The sequence below is a fragment of the Necator americanus genome, chromosome IV (assembly GCF_031761385.1).
Source record: "Necator americanus strain Aroian chromosome IV, whole genome shotgun sequence".
NCBI classification, from domain to species: Eukaryota; Metazoa; Nematoda; class Chromadorea; order Rhabditida; family Ancylostomatidae; genus Necator; species Necator americanus.
The window spans coordinates 29,184,215-29,203,136 of record NC_087374.1 but is presented as its reverse complement, the minus strand read 5'-3'; the positions used below and the strand labels follow the sequence as shown (position 1 = coordinate 29,203,136).

Genomic DNA, 18,922 nt, shown 5'->3' with positions numbered 1-18,922 from the left:
CTCGTAGGAGGGTTTGGTACCGCTAGGATATTTCACACGGCGTTTTTCCGGATAATTGGGGTGAATTGGACGTGACCGCAGTGCTGAACTACATCATTAACGATATCGCTACAAGGAGAGATCCGAACAGCATCAACCTCGTGTTATGCTGTGCTTGAAGATCAGCTGTTCACGTTATTTTAACACCCGTTGTCTATGATTTATCATCCAGAATTCTGATTAAGGATACGAACGAATAGTGGTGCTAATAAGCTTTGCTCAGAAAAGGAGTGTTGCAGGGTTTTTTTTCCTCCAGCAAGGAAAAAAAAAACCCTGCAACACTCCTAAGCTCACCTCTGTTCAGTTTTAACCACTACCACTTTTCATTGAATGACACCTCTACGATCTATGGGAACCTCTACAAGCGCTTGTATAAAATTACATCCATCCATATTTTTCGGTGTTTCCGCTTGATTTTTGCGAAAAAAAATCCCTCCATGCAGAGGTTTAAAGAGTCTTTTTCTAAAGTAGAATTTCACCACTAAGTAACAGTAGAGAGGGAAACTACTGCTGTTCTTATTCTGCTTTTCTCAAGCGTAAAAATGTGTAAATAAATTCTTAAACTGAAAAATAAGCCGAAAAAAGATACTTAATGTCCTTGAAAAATGTCCGAATTGTAATGGAACAGCCTATTAATAAAATCACATGTACCTGTTAAATCTGTTCTCTGTTTCTGTATCTGTTACCTATCGGCTTTCCTTATTTTATCTTTTCTCGTCCGATATTACTTGACTAAAAAATAACCAAGTATTAGGTTGATGCATAGGCACTCGTGTTTTTTTTTAAATTTTAAACTCTCCAAGCCAAGAGAAAAGAGCTTAGATAGCACGTTATTTGAAAGAACATTTCATTATCCACAAGATGGCGCCTTTGATTTTTTATACTAACTTAACTTTCATTAAATTCTAGATGAATACATAATCTGGTAAGAGTACTCGTTAAACATCCTCATTTACTGACACGGCTACATCCAAGCGATCTCGGTTCTGAACATGATCACCCCTACTTGAAATATACAGTAACCATCTGATTTAGTAATTTTTACAACCTAACTTACGCTAGTGTAGTGCGTTTAGACTACTTTTTACTTTTATGGATTTTGTGACAGTGTTTATCGTTGAGTGTCGTTTATCGTCCATAACGTAATTCTCCTTGCTACAAATTATTCATATCATGGATTTTAAGATCCGAGTAGGGTAAATCACTAAGTGATAGTAGCCTCACTCAAGTTTAGCCGTACATTGAACACTGCCTCTAGTCGTAAGAATGCTTCCATATTTTTATTGCAACTACTGTAAAATATTTATAGTTTTTCATATTTCTTTTGCATCCTGCAGTTATCGTATCCATGTAATCGCTATATTTGTAACAACATCCTCATCAAAGAGTTCAATTCATGCTGCACCGTCATTGTTTTGAATAGCTGTCTTTTCTTCCAAAATTGAGGAGCTAGGCAAGGTGATCCAGAAAGAAAACTCCTGCAAAACACAATCCTAAAAGCAATTGGATGGATATATCTTGTCTTGTCGAGCGTAGCTGTTTGCTGTTGTCATGTCGGCGCTCATCAGGATTCGAGCAAAGATCAAACATTTTTCGGATCGCCTGACAAGAGTTCACTGAGATCATGGTCCTTTGCCTATTTTCTGCACAATTTCAACTTTAGCTGATCACAGGCCGCCTTCCAGTTTAGCTGAACTTGCCTGGGATTAGTCCTTTAGAATTTTTGCTTCTACCTGAACGAAACGTTTCCGGAAATTTTGGGCGTCAAAGTCTACAAGGGAGAAGACTGAGTTCAGAGAGCAGTCTCTAAAAATAGAGCGTAGCGAAGGGAACATTCGATGCGAATCCGGGGAGTATAAGCTTCAGAACTCCCCAAAGGCCCCAGTCTACCCGACGAAGCAACTTATTACAAGAATATAGAATTCACGAAATTTTACGAAATTTTACAAAATTAAACCAAGTGAATTTTTTTTACATTCACAATGTTTCATACCCTTTTTTAGTAAGAACTTGAAAATTTTGTCAAGAACGGTTTTTCTACCGTCAAGATCGAATTTTTTTGCAAGCGCCAGTTTTGAAGTGAATTCCTGCGGATGGGCAACGCTCACCAAGGTTTAGAAATTATTAAAGTTTTTCTTGAAGATCGTCTTGGATTGTTTTGTTTTTATCTTGTATTATCATTATTCTTAACTATCTGTTTACTGTAAGTCACTTTATTGATTTTTATTATTTTATTTTCCGAAGAAACCGGAACCTTTGTCCGTGGACAAGTATGATCGATAGCTATTCTTACGTAATAAATAGTGAACAGAAATTCTTAGGCCCAATGTCTTATCCAAGTAAAAAATATGTAAAAAAATAATAATGTTTTTACAATAATTAAAAAAAACGAAACAAAATTATTATTTTACGAAATGGTTTTTACATTCGAAGATCTGTCAACCCGTAAACAATTTAATTGGAAGTGGGTCATAGTCAGTACCATTCAATACCATTCAGTACTGGACTTTTCTAAGCTTTCCGAACGATATGTGGATTTTATCGGGCGTTTTTCAAAAATCTAGATCACGATTTCTTACAACGGATAGAGATGTATTAGATTACTACCTAGTGCATACTTTCCAAGCACAAACATCCAGTTCAAAGAAAATTCTACAGTAAGCACCATAACAAAACGCTTTTCTTTAGAGGAGTAAGTAACAAATCCATAATCATGAGTGTTTCCACGATAGCATGGTAAGATGAGTGACGGTTTCGAGTGGGAGCACCAAGTCAGGCAGATCTTACTGGTATGGAATAAAACAGGTGAAATACAGAAAGTTAGTTGAGTTTTTTCTTCTGCCAAGAATCACCCAAGGGAGGTTTTAATTCATGCAAGCGGAATTATTTATCGGCTATCAGACTTTCGAAAGAGAATACTATACGGGTTGGCGTTTTTTTTTCTTGTGGTGTTGATTTACGATGCGAAAATGAAGTGTAATCCGAATGAGTGTAAGTGTAATGTCGGAGTTAGCGCATAGGAAAAGAATACTACGTGAGAAGAAATCAGATATGTTTAGATCACGAAAATAACTGCGTGAAACTTTCTGAATGGCAGACCAAAACGTTGCTTGTGCTGAAAGATGCACTGGTTCCTTATTTTTTTATTCTATTCCGTATTCTTTATTCCGTTGAACTTCCCCATATCCCATAATAAATTTCCACAATAAAAACAAAAATAGATATTCAAGTAGTCATGCTTTTTCTTTTTTCCAAAGTGTTTTGCAAGCTGCAAGTTGCAAGTTTTCGAGTGATATTCAGTCTATAGGTTAGACTACGTCGATCCAGACTGTCGCAACTCTGTCTGTTCAGTGTCGAACTTTAATCATCCTTAAAGGCATCACCCCACGAATCTGAGGTGGTACGGATTTCAGGTGGAATATTCGTGTACGGGGTCGTAGATTATGTAGAGGTGGGTGATTCCTTCCATTTCTTCCTAATTGCCGTAAGAAACGGTCCGGAAGATGTGGCGTGTGCGGAAGGCTGGCGCGCTCCAGTCGAACTCCTTGCAGAAAATAGCGCGCCGGAACGCCCGAAGCCGTATCTTTCGGGCTGTTTTTTAAAGCAATTAGGAAGAAATGGACGGAATCACCCCACTCTCCATAATCTACGACTCCGTATAGGCATAACCCAGCTGAAACCCGTACCACCTCAGATTTGTGGGGTGATGCCTTTTACTAGCCTTTTCCGCGATTTTGTTTACCTTCAACTTTTCAACTATTTACTACTTGGCCTTTACAAGCCACTTACAATAGATTTTTAATGGGTTCTGGTTCAAGCACTTACATGTTGTAAAAATGGTGAATTCATTACTTATTAGTATTTATTTCAAGTTAAACAATAGGTGAGGATTTAACCGAAGCAGTAAGTTCCAACAGGAGTTTTTCTCCAGCGAATCAGAAATTAAACGTTTATTTTTGATAACCACAAGTACATTACATCTAAGATCCAGAAATCATGGTTTCCAAACCATCGTCACCTTCGATTTGCCATTCGATAAAACGCGACGCGTGTGCAGCACAGCTGTGCCATCGACCAAAAATTCTGGGCACCAACGCCTGTGTCTCGGACGCGTCGCGTTACCGCGGTTGCACACGTTCGGCGATGACGGCCATTTTTTTCATAAAACGTTGAGGACGTTCTTGAGTTGGGTCGGAAAACGATAGCATAGTTTGTTAAGCATAGAAAAATAGTAAATAGTAGTAAGATTAAAAAAAGAAAAAGCATAACTCCGATTATAAATATGAGTAGGTAATTGATCTAGACTTCCCTTCTTATTTATTTCACTCACAATTTGCAAAAGGAATTTTTCTGGGCAGTGGATTTGATGTACAGTATCACGTGTTGGTTTTCCAAGAATTACTTATATTATACTTTTAACGTTCGTTATCGTAAGAGTATGATCAAGTGTGATCATCAGCGAGTGATAGATCGTCATCAACGAAGGGCAACGGTCACTGATACGAAATTCAGACTTTTTTAAATTACCTATAGTTACCATGGTGTATTTTTCGTCCTTGAACATACTGATATGGAAATCACAACCGGAAAACACGTTCCATGAAATATCCCATAGATTAGATATTGTCCCTCTTTTCGGTGACGCGTACCGGTAAAAGATTACGCTGGCTCACATGACACGAACTTTCCCTAACATGAAGAAGTAGCATCTGTCAAAGCTGTCTGAGAAATTTTGAGAGACTGTATGTCAATGAGATTTAAGGGAAAGTATCCCAGCTGACCCTGAGACGGTTCCTTTCTTCAAAGGCGAGCAGCTGAAACACTATTCATCATTACTCTATGTGCACGCTAGATCCTAAGCCCTGCTTAAATGACGGTTTGAAGCAATGAGCGACTCCAAAAAATCTATTCATTTCCTTTCATTTCCGTTCGTATGCGGATCGATAGTTAGGAAAGCTCACGAAACATTCACACGGAGAATCTTGCAACTTGAACGATTTCATCCACCGCAGTGTTTCACTGTGCAAAAAAAAAAACATGAACGTATGTTGGGTTACACTTGCGGTTGTCCTTCTCTCTGTATAGTTTTAAAAATCCTGAAGTAGCAGATTGACTCGTTCCTCATGGTTTGATGGATTTCGGTGCGTGCTTGTAATTTGAATATTTGGTGTGCAGGCTTAATGCATATTTATGTCTTACAGTACTCGTTAAGGGGAGGTAGTCAACATCGCCGGTGGTAATTTTTTTACTTGAAGGATAAAGTTAAAGGATAAAGTTTCTGGCGTTAATCAATCCGCTTGGATGCGTCCCCACGTTCACTTTAATTCAGAATCGAGATTCGAGGTTTACGAACGTGTAACTGGCCTAGACAAATGACTTGCGGGGGCTAGCCGATGTGTCAAGTCAGTGTTTTTACCCTCCCAGAGAAGTGAGCACTAGTTTGGATTCGAACCTCCGATCGATCGTGCATGAAACGGAACCTCTAACCATTACACTAAACCCACCCCTTTACCTTATTTTACTTATCTGGAAAAAATGCGCGCACATATGAAGAACGGCAGCAGGCTCAGTCTTTCCTGTGCTGCTTCACTTAAAAAAGTACTGTAGAAGAAAAATTTTCAAAAAAAATCCTAAGGATGTAATATCTCCTGTCTTTCCTTTGAAAACGACTCAGCAATGTTTTTATGCTGGATTTTGGGTGCCGATAGCAAAATGTGCTTGCCGATATGTTATAACAAATTGACAAGCTATCTATCCATATAGTCTGGAACATTCGGACACACCTGTTCGTCTCCCTACTGCTGTCGGTAGTGAGTGGTCTGTGCTCTTCGCCTCCCCGTCGAGATTTGTGTTCCCCCTGACACACTCCTGCTATCACTCAGCATCTCATATCACACTTTTTGCTAAGTTTCTCCGTGCATGCGAATGAGAAGGTGAACCTCAGGGCAATAGGTAATTCCTCCGTCAGTTGTCTGGATTTCTCAAGGTGAGAACGGAGGTGGGAAGCGGCGGAGGGATGGGATTTCAAAGATTGTTGAAATCAGAGCAATAAAATAATTCCCCGTTACTTCAAGCGGTTGCAAAAACAACAATTTCGTAAATTCGATGCTTATCGTGGTTTTAATGAAATCTTTTGGTATCCTCATCTCCAGTTCAAACCGTGGGTTTCAAAGAGATATAAACCGATTCCAAGAACGTGGGCGCATCCGAGGCGAACAAAAACCGAGACAGTTGTGGCCGCAGGAATTCTGTGCAGACAAATGTGTTTAACAAAACATTTCCTCAAAGCCGACATAAAATCATATGGCTATTAGCTAAACGATTGGATGAGTTCTAATATTTCCGTCAATTTCCAGCAGTACAAACTGCTACTAATTTCTCTATCCTAAAATCAGTCGCAAATCGTCAGAATCGTTGAGAAAAGGGAAAATTAAATTTTAAAAAGACCATTTAAAAGCATGTAAGCCGCGGATTCCGCATATACTTCCAGAATTTACTTTCGACGAGTATGAGGCCTGAAAACGGGGAAGTTTCCTCAACCCTCGTAAATTACTTTCGTACCTCGCAATGCTGCCATTGGAATATTCCGTAGATGTTCGTCTTCATGGAAAGAAAAGGTGTTCGTAGGAGAATATGCTGAGAAATAAATGAGATTCATTAGTACTTAGGAGCTCTCCGAAAGAATTCCAGGATTGTATGGAAGCGCTTAGAAAATGTATGGTAAAGGGTCAAAGCTAACACAAAACAACGAATGGGAGGATCAAAATAAATTTAAAACAACAGCTTATTTCACGCAATAGGCGCAACCACTTAAAATGATGTTTTTATTAGAAAGATATGTTTCCTCAACTAGAAGAAGGTTCAGAAAGAAATTGACGATTTCATCGTTGTTGTTACCACAATTTAAACTTTTTTTAAAAAATTAAAACAACCTCATTTCAACTTGTATATTGAAATTCAGGGTATCAGATCTTGTATTGTCATGTTGGGGTGGATGTAGCCCAGTCGCTAAGAGGTTCGCTGTGACCGCAAGGTCGACGGCTCGAAACCGCTTCAGTGCCATCCAAGCCTTTCATCTCTCGCAAACTGTTGTATAGCCCAACACGCCTTCCAAAAACCCCAACGATTATGAATTCCAGTAAAAGGCGTTGATGCACCCCAGGTGGATTGATACTCGAGAGATTTTATCGTTTTATTGTCACGTTGTAGAGTACATTTTTCTTCTGACGCCTCTCGGAAAAAGGGCGTGATCGCCTGAAGAAAACCTTTAATATCTGTGAATTTTATGAGCAGAACAGGAAATGAAGTTATACGAAGGGAAATATATCCAAATACCTAACGAATAAAGATAATAAATATTAGAAATAATAAAAACAACAATATGTAAATAAAAATAATATTACTAATAATTAAAGTATAATAAATAACCATATTTTAAAAGTAATATCATATAAAAATCTTTAATATGAAAATGGTTATGGCTCATGTAAGTAAGTGCAGCTCATGGTTCAAAAAAGGGTGGAAAACTGACCATCCAACCTTTTTAATATTGTTTTTCTTTCATCGACGAGAAAAAAAAAGAGAATTCTTTAGAACTTTAGACTTTAAAAGTCTTGAATTCCTACCTAGTAACACTTTTGTCAATCTCAAGTATTAAAAATATTCGAAAACTGTGTTGGTTCAAGGGAAAGGTGAGATGAAATACTCTAAAGGAAAATATCATCTGTTAATGAATCCCTTCACCACTTCAAGGGTGCTATAGACCTCCACCTCGGTTGGATTTTGCTGGAATTTCCCGTAAATATTTCTAAGATATTAATAACGCCATAAAAACACGTGTAGAGATGATGCTTCAATCAGAGCGCACGCATAAAAGATTTTCTTTAAAGGGAATTTGGGAGCTGTACTCCTGAACGGTACTGATTCTGAGCCGAGGTACAGAAAACTAATTATTTCATGTTTATTTATTTACCGAATCCGGAACCAGCAGTTCAAAAATCTTTTGTTGACTCCTTTTAGATTTGCACTTAAAATCAGAATCCTCAACTCACCAGTTTAATAATTTGCCTAGAGCAAATTTTTTTCAATTTTTGATTAATTGAACTTTTCTATTTTCAAACCAAGCATTTTTATTTGAGAATCTAAGCGCTATATATGTGCCATCATTGTTCTCCGGCGAAATTTCAATGTGATTTCACCCGAAAACGTTGTTGAGATAACTCTTAGTTCGATGCTGTATAGTGGAGTTTTGATTTTTGTTTGCTTTTAGTTTTGATTACTGTTTTTGTTTTAATTTTAATCAGTGCGGCGTCCTTATAACAAAAAAAAACGAACTGAAAAGAAGTATCCTCCGCTTCAATAGTCAATGCTCTAAGATTCAATCGATTCATTTCAAAACTTTTCTTCCAATCTCCGCAACCTTTTCTGTCCATCCATTTTCAAAACGATTACGGTATCACACAGTTCCATAAAAATTCATATGTAGTTTCAAAACACCAACCTCTGAGCATTCTCGAGTAAATCCTTCTATTTTAACCAAATTTCGAGTATAGTATTTCAAAAGTTTGAACATATTTACGTAACGTTACGTTTAAACACATCTTTACACCGAGAAAAATCCGCATCCGCTTATGTATGGGGCGGGGTGCGGATCTACGGCTAAAATTAAGGAAAAAAATTCTAGGGATAAGTTTGAGTTTTTTCTTTGGAGTTCCAACTATTTTTCTGTCATAATAGATTTTGTACGGCACTTTTTTTCAGAACTTTCGATCCGCTTTTCATTAGAGCACTTTTTTCGCCTGTTAGCTTTCGGAATTAGTAACACTTCCAACTGCCACAAAATGTTTATGTTTATGTTTATGGCATAATGTATTTGCAAAGGTTTTTCCGGATGTGGAATTTACTAATCGGGACCCTTTATGCATTTTTTGTTCAGTGCAAAGCAGGGGTACGAAGCAAAACATCACCCTCACCTTATTGGCCAGGATTGATCCACTATTTTTCCTTGACAAATCATTTTCTTTTCAAACGCTTGCACGCTGAGGAATAGTAGGGGTGTAAAGAGTTGCGTTGTTGCGTAAACTGATACCTCTGATTCCTGGATCTTTAACTGATGTTCCAAAAATTCACAGTAAACTACACTCCAAATGCTAGCCAGTAGTTCGAGAAGCAAAAATCAAAAATTCTCTCAAATTCACCGAACTTCGTCGAATGGGGAAAATAGGAGTATGCTTATGCTTTATGGCAAGGAATTCAAGCGCTAGATTAAAATAGAAGGTAGAGGTATCGGGACTTACGGGACCTACCGTGGTCGTTAGAAATCTTGTTGTATTACACTATTTGTACATATGTTTCCTTCAGAACAAAACGGAAACGCTCAGCAAAAGAAAAATCCATTTTAAACGTTTTTGCTACATTGTAAAGTAAAGCTTCCAGGTTCGTATTGTTATCGATCGGTATTACACCTGGGTTGTATCCTGTATGACACACAATTTCTATTCTGGCAAGGGGACCATATAAATATAAAATAATAAAAGAAAGTAATAGATTTAATAACGAACAATATATCCTTGTGTATAAATAATATAGCGTAGTAAATTATTTGCGATAAAATAAAAATAAATAAACATAAAAAGTTGTTGTGTCACTCTGCCTGGATGACCTCTCCAACTAAGGCGATTTGACACAGTTTTCTTCCTTAGATTTAATATTTAGATTCAAAATATACTTGAAAAAAAATTGCAAAATCTGATTTCGAAGGAGAGGCCTCGTCTTTCCGAAAATTTCTCCTAAAAATTGCATCGGAGCGAAGAAAAATCCTTGCTAAAAGAACATTAACGCTCTCGACGACACCATATTTTGCTTAGGGAACTAAGAAAAAGCCCCACATTTTCCCACGCGTACCCGAATTGCTTCCTTGTCATAACCAGACAATGCGCCAGTGTAGTCGATTTTGAAGTGGAGCGCAATATTTGCTGGATTGTCACATGTTGGATGTTCAGCAGCTCATTAATGTTGGCCGCAACGGCCGAGAGCCGAGTTTCAAGACGAGTGTAACAGACGATGGGCGCCGCCGCCGCCACCGCCACCGTCGCCGCCGCAAAGAACTCGACACAGCATGGGCGGATGGATATGCGGGCTCGAAATACGCTCTCACTTATCACTGCCAATGTACACTAACCGGCGATGAATAACTGCAGGGAGGCGAACTTCGTATGCTGGACGTGAGACCCTGCATCCGTTTCCTACCACAATAATATTAGACTGGGTTTGCAACTTGTCGACAATCAAATTGAGGCAACAGCCAAGATTGTTAACAAACTTTACCACGGCTAACGTTTCGGCGTCCTCGCCTTCGTCAGAGCCTGGAAAGTGAGATCATTTGTGATATATCCTCTCAGATGCCTCATCCAGAACAAGTCAACATTCCCTTAGATGCTATGCTACATCCAAAATCTAAGCCGAAAGAGTTACGTTGAGGGTATCAAGGTGTTTGGTTGAATCATAAGTCACGAAGTCATAAATAAATAGTCACGTCATAAATAACATCCACCCTTTTACATGGTACGTAGTTGTGGTGTTTACGCATACAATGGGTTCCCCAAACAAAGGATTTTTGCTATCACTGTTCGGGTGGACTCTCGGTTAGTCTTTAGAGAGTAGTCTAATGGCGTGCACGTTACGTTTAATTTTTTTGTTGCCTTGAAAATAGAGAATCAAAAAATTCACTTACACATTGTGATGCTTTGGGAATTTGAAGCATTTAATAAGGTAATAGTGCTGCTGCCAAAGCTAAAAAAAATTTCAGTGCGTATGGTGAAGGGGTGAAAACCGATCGGGCGGTTAGGAATTGATTTGTCCATTCTGGAAATATGTCCTTTAAAGACGTACCAGCCGGAAGTGCAGCGCTTCAGATTTTGATGACGATATTTTGAATTCAATATTGAAACAGGATCCGAGTAAAACAACGTTGAAGGAGATAGACGAGGAGCTCAATACATCATAATCACAATAAATTATCATTACAACCAATGTATCGAAAACAAAACGGAAATTATTTATGATTCAGCCTAGTAATTATGAGGGAGACGTAGCAACAGAAAAAGTTTGTCCCTAGTAACGGCCTCCAAAAATTCCTTGTAATCCCTCTTTTGCGACGAATTTTGCGGAATGCTGGATAGAAGTTACATTTCTCGCCATTTCACAGCTGCTTCTCTGGTTTCCAAACTTCTTGCGAGGTTTAGCCATGTTAGCACATCTGTTAAAATGAGAAATGTGGAGTCGCTTCGGCGCTGTCCTTCTTCTCACGTCCCTAAGCCGATACACGTCTCCATTCTCCAGCAACTTGAAGCTAACATCTGGCCCTATTCGCTGACTGGGACAACCGGGGTGCATCGGTAACTCGGTGTAGTCATTCGGCTTCGTCCTGGATTTGCCGTTGCTCCAATTATCCCATATGCTAATATTTTCTTCAGAAAGGTGGAGATAGTCGTTCCGGAGGCGTCAAACAGTTTTGCTAACTCGACTTTTCTCATTCCTTGACTAGTTCCTTACGAAATGAATTTTTATCCGACATGTGCTGTGCTCCGAATGTTCTAACCGTAATATAAATACAATAAATAAAAAAGTAAATTTAAAAAATCTGGGAGAAAAAAAATGGAAAATACACAGAATAAACTAAAAATTTAAAAAAGCGAAAAGAGAACATTCTCAGTTTCTTGGAAATAATACTAATGGGAGAAAAGCAAAGTAAATTTATTTTCTAGATTAAGCTTGTAATCGGAAATAACAGATCTGGTGCAAGTTTGGGAACCATACGGTGATTTTCAGGAGAGAAACCGTATGTCAATTAATTTTTGGCCCCTACTGTAGCTTCCAGTACTTAGGTGGAATTAGTCGAGGGTTCCTTTCTGTTTGAAAAGTGGTGTTGTAGTGCCTGTCTCTGAGAGTTATTTATGAAAAAAAGAAAAGCATCCTTCCAGGTGCATAACACTTCCACAAAATTAATGTTAAAATTTTTCGAAAAATAATCTTTTTTCTACTTCTCTTAGTAAGTATATGAGCCAATTTAACTCGTAAAAATTCCAGTGTGCCTGTAGTCTCATGGTGGATCTCACTCTCCTTTGAAATTTCCTTCTCATAGGAGAAAGGTTTTGAAGGAACAAAAACGTCCTTCTCTCCGGAAAAAAAATCTTTAAGAACACCTCAAAAACTTTTTTCATCGTTTTATCACGATTTTCGGCAAGTTAAACTATCTGCGGCTGTTAGCCGGTTGTCCACCGCTTGCAGGTCTGTTGGTTCCTATTTCCGGGAGGAAGAGGGAGATGGAGGGGGGCTTACTGCGCGCGGCTTTTGACGTAGCGAATAATGTTTAATGTTATTCTTGCTATGATTATTTTATATTTAACCAATAAATCAATACTATAACTTTTTTAATCGTATTATCCTCATGAAATAATCACAGATGTGAGCGTAATTAATTATTGGTGATCTGGTGGTCAAGACTGTGACCTTTTAGCTGAACTGAGATGATCTATTCATGATTCTTGTTTCCTCCTCCGTCCTTAACTTGGAGGGTGATGATCTCCTGAGCTGTCACCTAATATATGCGTATTTTTGAGCACCTCTGGGTTTGCACCACGCGCTAGCACATGAGTGCCCCCAGACTGCTTAGGTTTACTTTGTGGTGGTGTTCAGGATTCCTACAAAAACCGCCTCCCAATAAAAATTTTCTTTTAAAATATACTGGATGATTTTGAAAGTGTTGTGTCTGAGAACCAACCATGAACTTGCCATCATCATTTCTAGAACAACGCTACTCTACCCGTCGTTTGATGTGTTACAAATCGGTCATAAACCCTAAACAGGGCAAACGACGAGTTTCGACCGCTTTTTCATCAACGCGTATTTCAAATCTATCTTAAATTGCAGTCTGTGGTTTAACATTTTAACAGTTTCTGTAATTTATCTTTTGGCTTTAACCTTCCTCTAATCGTCGAAGATATTCAAACCGTCAAAAGGTCATGGTCAATACTTACATTTCATTTGACTTTACACTGGAAAATTTCCCCGTTGTTCATCCATGCAGGGCTCGGTTTTTTTTTCCTTTTGCTAAGCTGTAGACGTAAACTCCTACAGATATTTCTAACCACATCCTGGGCCCTTCAAAAATAAATTGCATGAATCCTCCTGGTACGCATAGGCAACTTAATTCGTGAATTTCCTCTAGGAACCACGTTAAGTGAACCTTAAATAACGATCATCAAGAAAAAAAAGTGTTTTGGAAAGGTTTTTCACCTTCGTTCCAATTGCTCGAAAGAGAATACGAAAAAACCGAAAAGTTCATTTTTGTTCTTGAGAAAAACTTAATTTTGAAGGCGAACTAAAAAAAATTAATTTTGACTCACTTCACTGATTTAGATGTTGATGATTTCAGGTGATGTTCAGTTGAACCAGCTGAGTCCTACTTCAGATATACCTTTTTTTTTTAAAAATATAAATGTCTTGAGAAAGACAAAAGAAATACTACGTACATTATTATTATTATTATTATTATTATTATTATTATTATTATTATTATTATTATTATTATTATTATTATTATTATTATTATTATTGTTATTATTTTTATTATTACTATAATGCTTACATTTTGAGGATGTATTTCCATCGAATTTTTATTCGTATTTAAATAGACCTAGCAAAATAGGTCAGGAGAAATAACAGGAAAAAATGAGAAGTTTTTGAAAGCACAATAATACACTATTTTTTCGATAAGAAAGAGACTATCGGGCACAGTAGTCTATTTTAACGAATGACATCCTAGCGGTTCCTACTAGATTCTTCTAGATTTCGAAAAATCCGTTTCAACGCTTATGAGGCTCTAAAAAAAAATGCACAACTTTGTTTTTTTTTTCGATTCCATCAAGACATAAAAATTAATGAGATTTTTATCGGGTATCGCAAGGATCCCACAAGAAGAAAAATCGGTGAACCGAGTTTCTATTTCTTTCTGTTCTCTTCAGCGACTAAACTTTTTTCTCACGCCTGGCAAAGATCTGGTTGATAAAACGGAACCTTGTTTTTGTTGCGGTCATCCAAAGGAGATTTTATCTTATTCATCAATAAATCTTCATCAATTCTCTAATTGTTTAGAGTGGTCATTCTCATTTTTCATCATCCATCTACTTTGAAAACGCACTGATGTTCCGCACAATTTGCGTTTATACTTACTAAAGCGACAGTCTAATGCAGTAGTTGCACGACACTGTACTGTTGAAAGGCGCGTTGATTACGTGGTAGTACTCTTTGTAGCCCCTTGTGATTTTTTAATCGTTTATTTCCTACAAGTCAACCGTAATAGGTTTGCTTAACATTGTAAAGCGACTAGTTACGGCAGCGATATTATCTCTACGACGCAAACTATAAACAGATATTCGGTAACATTCAAAGTTTCTTCGCTCTATTTCTCACCACAAAATTTTTTTAGGTAGTTGGCGGTTCGTTGGCCGACCGTGCAGGTCTACGAAACGGCGATATTCTCGACCAGCTCGAGGGTCTGGGGAATCTTGACATCAACGCAGTCGATCGCCTCCTGGTCACATCACGCGATAAGATCGAACTAGTCGTGCACAGGTATGCGATGCTTGAATCAGGGTACACAACGGTATGATAGCCGAAGCACAGCTGCTTGCCCATGTATTTACTTTCTTATCTTAAACTTTGGCCAAATATTTAGCTCTGGATGAAAGACTGTTTGTATATTTTTGAATAGGCTATATTTTAAAAAAAGTCCCGAAGCTTGAAATAAAAATCGTAAATGAAATATCTTGGCTTTGGTAGATAAACTTATTGATTGTCCTCAGAATTTTCTTCTTTTTTTATTCTTTCTACCTGTCTTTTTAGTCCAAGCTAAGAATTTTTACAACCATGCATTTTACATCAATATATATGTTTTTAAAGTCATACCAATGGAAACCAGCAAAATTACGAATAAATCTAGTTGGAAAGTCACCCTTAACTTTGTTCTGCTACTTCCTCTCAACAGAAAATTTCTAAAAATGTCAATGACAATTATCGTGGATAATAGGACCCATCCAAATTTAAGTTTTTGAACAAAATTTGAAAAATAAAAATATAATTTTAAACAAAAATTTTGCTGACTAAATCTGGATTTTGTATGCAAGAAATAAACTGACATTTTTACGGAAATGAATTTCTTGCAATACGTGCAGGACGATTGGAAGAAATAACGAGCGGTGGTATGATTCAAAATTTCCGGAGATCATTCTGTTTTGACTTAGACCGTTTTGACGTTTTGTTTAAACTGTCTAAATATGATCATTTTTAAGCGATGTTATCTACAATTTAAAAAATTCCTGAAAACTCTCGAAATTTTTCCTAATGCTCTCAATTTGGTACTGCCTCTTGTATATCGTATCGTGTACTGTGAAGAATCAAGGAGGACAACTGTATATTGTAACAGAGTTGTATCCAAATTCTCAGAGAAAAACTACGCTTTTGCTCATTTTTTTCTCAGAAGCGAACGTCTGAGATAATGGAAAGAGATCTGGATTTTCCAGAGTCCAAAGTCTCTCGCAAACTCGTATAGATGCGCTAACTGCACAGAAGTTACGATTTGATCGTAATCTTCTGACTTCTCACGAAGTCAACTAACTAAGACCATCATTCTTCGTATTTGTGTATATTTGTTTTGTTTTTTTTTTGTATTTTATAGACGATCAAGACGGTAGATAAATTTTCAATTGGTGTCCTTGAAGGAAAAGGGTAAAAAGTACCAAAATCTTTGGCAACCAGGTTACTTGTTAGCCTTACTTCTTATCGGTGTAATTCTGACGGTTCACGTCAACTGGTTGACGTAGGTGTGACGATGAATTGCCGTCGAGTGCCTCCTCATCCTCAAATTGAGATCCTACAGTACATTATGAGCAGTGCGCGGGGAATTTTGAGCCTTTTCCATCCTCTTTTTAACGGCTATGTAACTATTTTAGTCGCAAATTAATCAAACTGATCTTTATGCCCTATTTACCTTAATTTTCTACCTTTTTCCTTCTTTCTCTGGGTAAATTGTTTCTTCTTTTCACAAATTTCAAAGTTAATGGCTCTATTTCCGTTGTTAATTTCTTGGATCTCACTTTCCGAGAAAGTACGGAGAACTATGCGGTGCCTTATTTTGACTGTATCAATCCGTACGATCTCTCGCGCGATCCCGGTTCAGAAACGGAAAGTTGCGCTGCTGGTCGACACCAGCTGCTACTGCAGCAATACTGGAACGTTGTTGTCCTATGGATTATCGAGATTCGAGAACGTTCTAAAGATTTGAGATAAAATCTGATGAGCATGGAATTTGAGCAGTAATATATTGCTTGTTGGAAGGATTTGTCTGAGAATTGAAAGCAAAACTTCCGTAATTCACGTCACATCCGACATTTTTTGGAACATCCCTGAAAATTTCTTCTTCCGGTACACCTGAAGACAGTTCTTATGATTTTCTAGCGGCGAATTCGCCGACAAATATTTTTTCCATGTTTAGCAGGGCTACTTTTATCTCTAACATGACTCATCCATAATCTGCTAATCACGCATTCCAGTAAATTCCAGCACTTATCAGTTGTTTTTACCTAACCTGGTCCCGAACAACACCTTTCGCGCCACCGTTGCACACAACGGTTTCGTTTTCTCCTTGGATCATATGTAAATTGGGACGACCCGTAAACTTTCTCGCTGTCCCCTCCCGCCCCCGCCAACGAAATCCCACAATTCTCGTCATCATAGTCACCATCATCTGTGAACATGGTGCATATAACATCAGCGCCTAAACCATGGTAAGTCGAACGATCAATAAATCGATAGCATGCTGTTCTATATTCGATTTCGAGAGTCAATCACGAAGAAAAAAGCAAGCTGTAAAAGAATTATATGTCACCGATTTTTTCTTAAGGGTTTCCCTTTTCGACGTTTTCTTTCCGATAACTTAGACCAGATGGTCATAAACTGTATACATTGGAAAAAGAAATAAATAAACAGCGAAGGAAAAGACAACAAAAAACCACAACAAATCTTCACAACTGTAAACGGTGTTATTTTTTTTAATAGAATTATTCTAAGATGAGAAATTCATAAAGTTCATAGTTAAAATATCCTCATCTACAGTTAAAAGAAGCTACGTTTACTTTCCTTTAGGAAAGATGTCTTCAAATTTCCTAAGTGTTGATCTGATCCACTATTTTTCAATGAATTTGAATTCTCGACATTTTCCCTCGATCTTTTCTCCTCCTCTTATTCAATGCTTGCTTTCTTTCAATTCATGTCTTCACATTTCAGTAATTCTTCAGAATCTACAAAGTTAAGGTTGCAGTGTTGGACTCAGAATTTATTTTTGAAATCTTTTTTTATCCATATTGTTTAGCTTATTTCTCCCATATCTTTTTGGGCTTCTGTTTCTTGCTACAAAAAAGTTGTTAAAGGAAAGCCTACTCACCATATTTTTTGTTGATTTGACCCTCCTACTTATAGTAAGAAGGGGTTTTTGATATTCCAACCTTCAACCTTCTTCTTTATTCTCGAAAAATCTGTGAGTCAGCAGTGGTTCGAAAAATCGAGAATGCAAACGAAGAATCATTTCGTATCGAATGAGAACAGCATCTTGTTGCATAATTTCCTTGACCACTGTATCGCTTCGATGAGCGTTGCAGCGTTTCACTTCCTATATTTTTTAATATCAAGTAGTTTTTACTGCTACGAAGTATACGTGCATTTATCATTTGCAAAAAAAAACTACTCTTCTATTTATTTTTGAGTAGATCTGTGTTTACTCACTTACTGTTTACTAATTTTTATTTTTCTCATACTTGATGGTTCTCTTCCGCTTCATAAAGAAATAGCTATGTATTCATTCTCTTTATTTTCTTGTGTTTTATTTGCATCCAATCATATTCGACAATCGAATAGATCGCATTTCATTCAATTCAAGCATTGAGGATTCCTCGTAAATATGAGGATATTCGAATCTTATGCTAGGAATTGGAGAAGTCAAGCCGTTCTCTTCTTAAAAGCTTTAGGAGCATTCAAACTTTTTTGATGCTTGCTTTCGTTTGCTTTTTCGTTCACTTCACTTATTCTTTTCTCCTACTCTTCCCTCTCTTCTCTCTTCTCTCTTTTTCTCTTATATTACCTAATCACACAGTTATTTATCTTCTTCTTCTCCGGTCACACTGGATTTCATGAAGATTTCCTTCAAGAAAAAAAGTCCAATGACGACAGAAGAAGGTATTAACACTCTATAATATCGTTATTAGAGGCTTTTACTAGTCTATCTTCCCTCCGTTGGATGTCTCTATTGTTTGAGTAATTAAATTATCTTTTAAATGAGTTTAAGCCCTTTCTAGCATTAATCACATACTTATGTTTGTTCCATATTAGTTTAATGTGGCTCAATGAGGATACTGGACGTTAGGCGGAGAATTTATTTGCTGTTCTTGGTAGACAGATCAGTCAAGCAGCTGTCTTCCAGCTCCGGATTTTCCTCTGCTTTCCACCCTGCTTAGATCTGTACCACCATCGTCGAACGCTTGTTGTTGGTCCTCTCTGATCCATTTATACAGTATCTCGGATTCTGGCATGGAAATATCCAACCGCGTAAATTGATCTTCTCTTTTTTCATTAACAAAGAATTAGTAAATATTAGGAGTCGAAAAAGTCTATTTTGATTTTTAGGTTTTTTGCTTTTTTCTGCATGGTTAGATCCGGTAGAACTCAATCTTTTTTTAAACAGAAAAAATTGGACTCCGTGACATTTGTGCTCTACTTTAAGCCTGATTAAAAATTTCAGTAAAAACATTCTTCTTTGTTATCTGCAGCATCT

General features: G+C 37.4%; 1 protein-coding gene across 3 annotated transcripts in view; it reads left to right on the top strand.

Annotated features, from left to right (window-relative positions):
* RB195_003097 (uncharacterized protein) overlaps window positions 1-18,922 on the top strand; it is a gene marked incomplete at both ends in the record, with an annotated part of 55,586 nt that overhangs the window by 1,801 nt on the left and 34,863 nt on the right. For 2 of the 3 annotated variants that reach the window (XM_064200626.1, XM_064200625.1), the window contains one exon: window positions 14,528-14,673. In XM_064200626.1, coding sequence (XP_064056506.1) covers window positions 14,528-14,673 — 146 coding nt within the window. Of the gene's footprint in view, window positions 1-14,527; window positions 14,705-16,833; window positions 16,884-18,922 lie in introns of all 3 variants that reach the window. The other variant, XM_064200627.1, reaches the window with a different exon arrangement.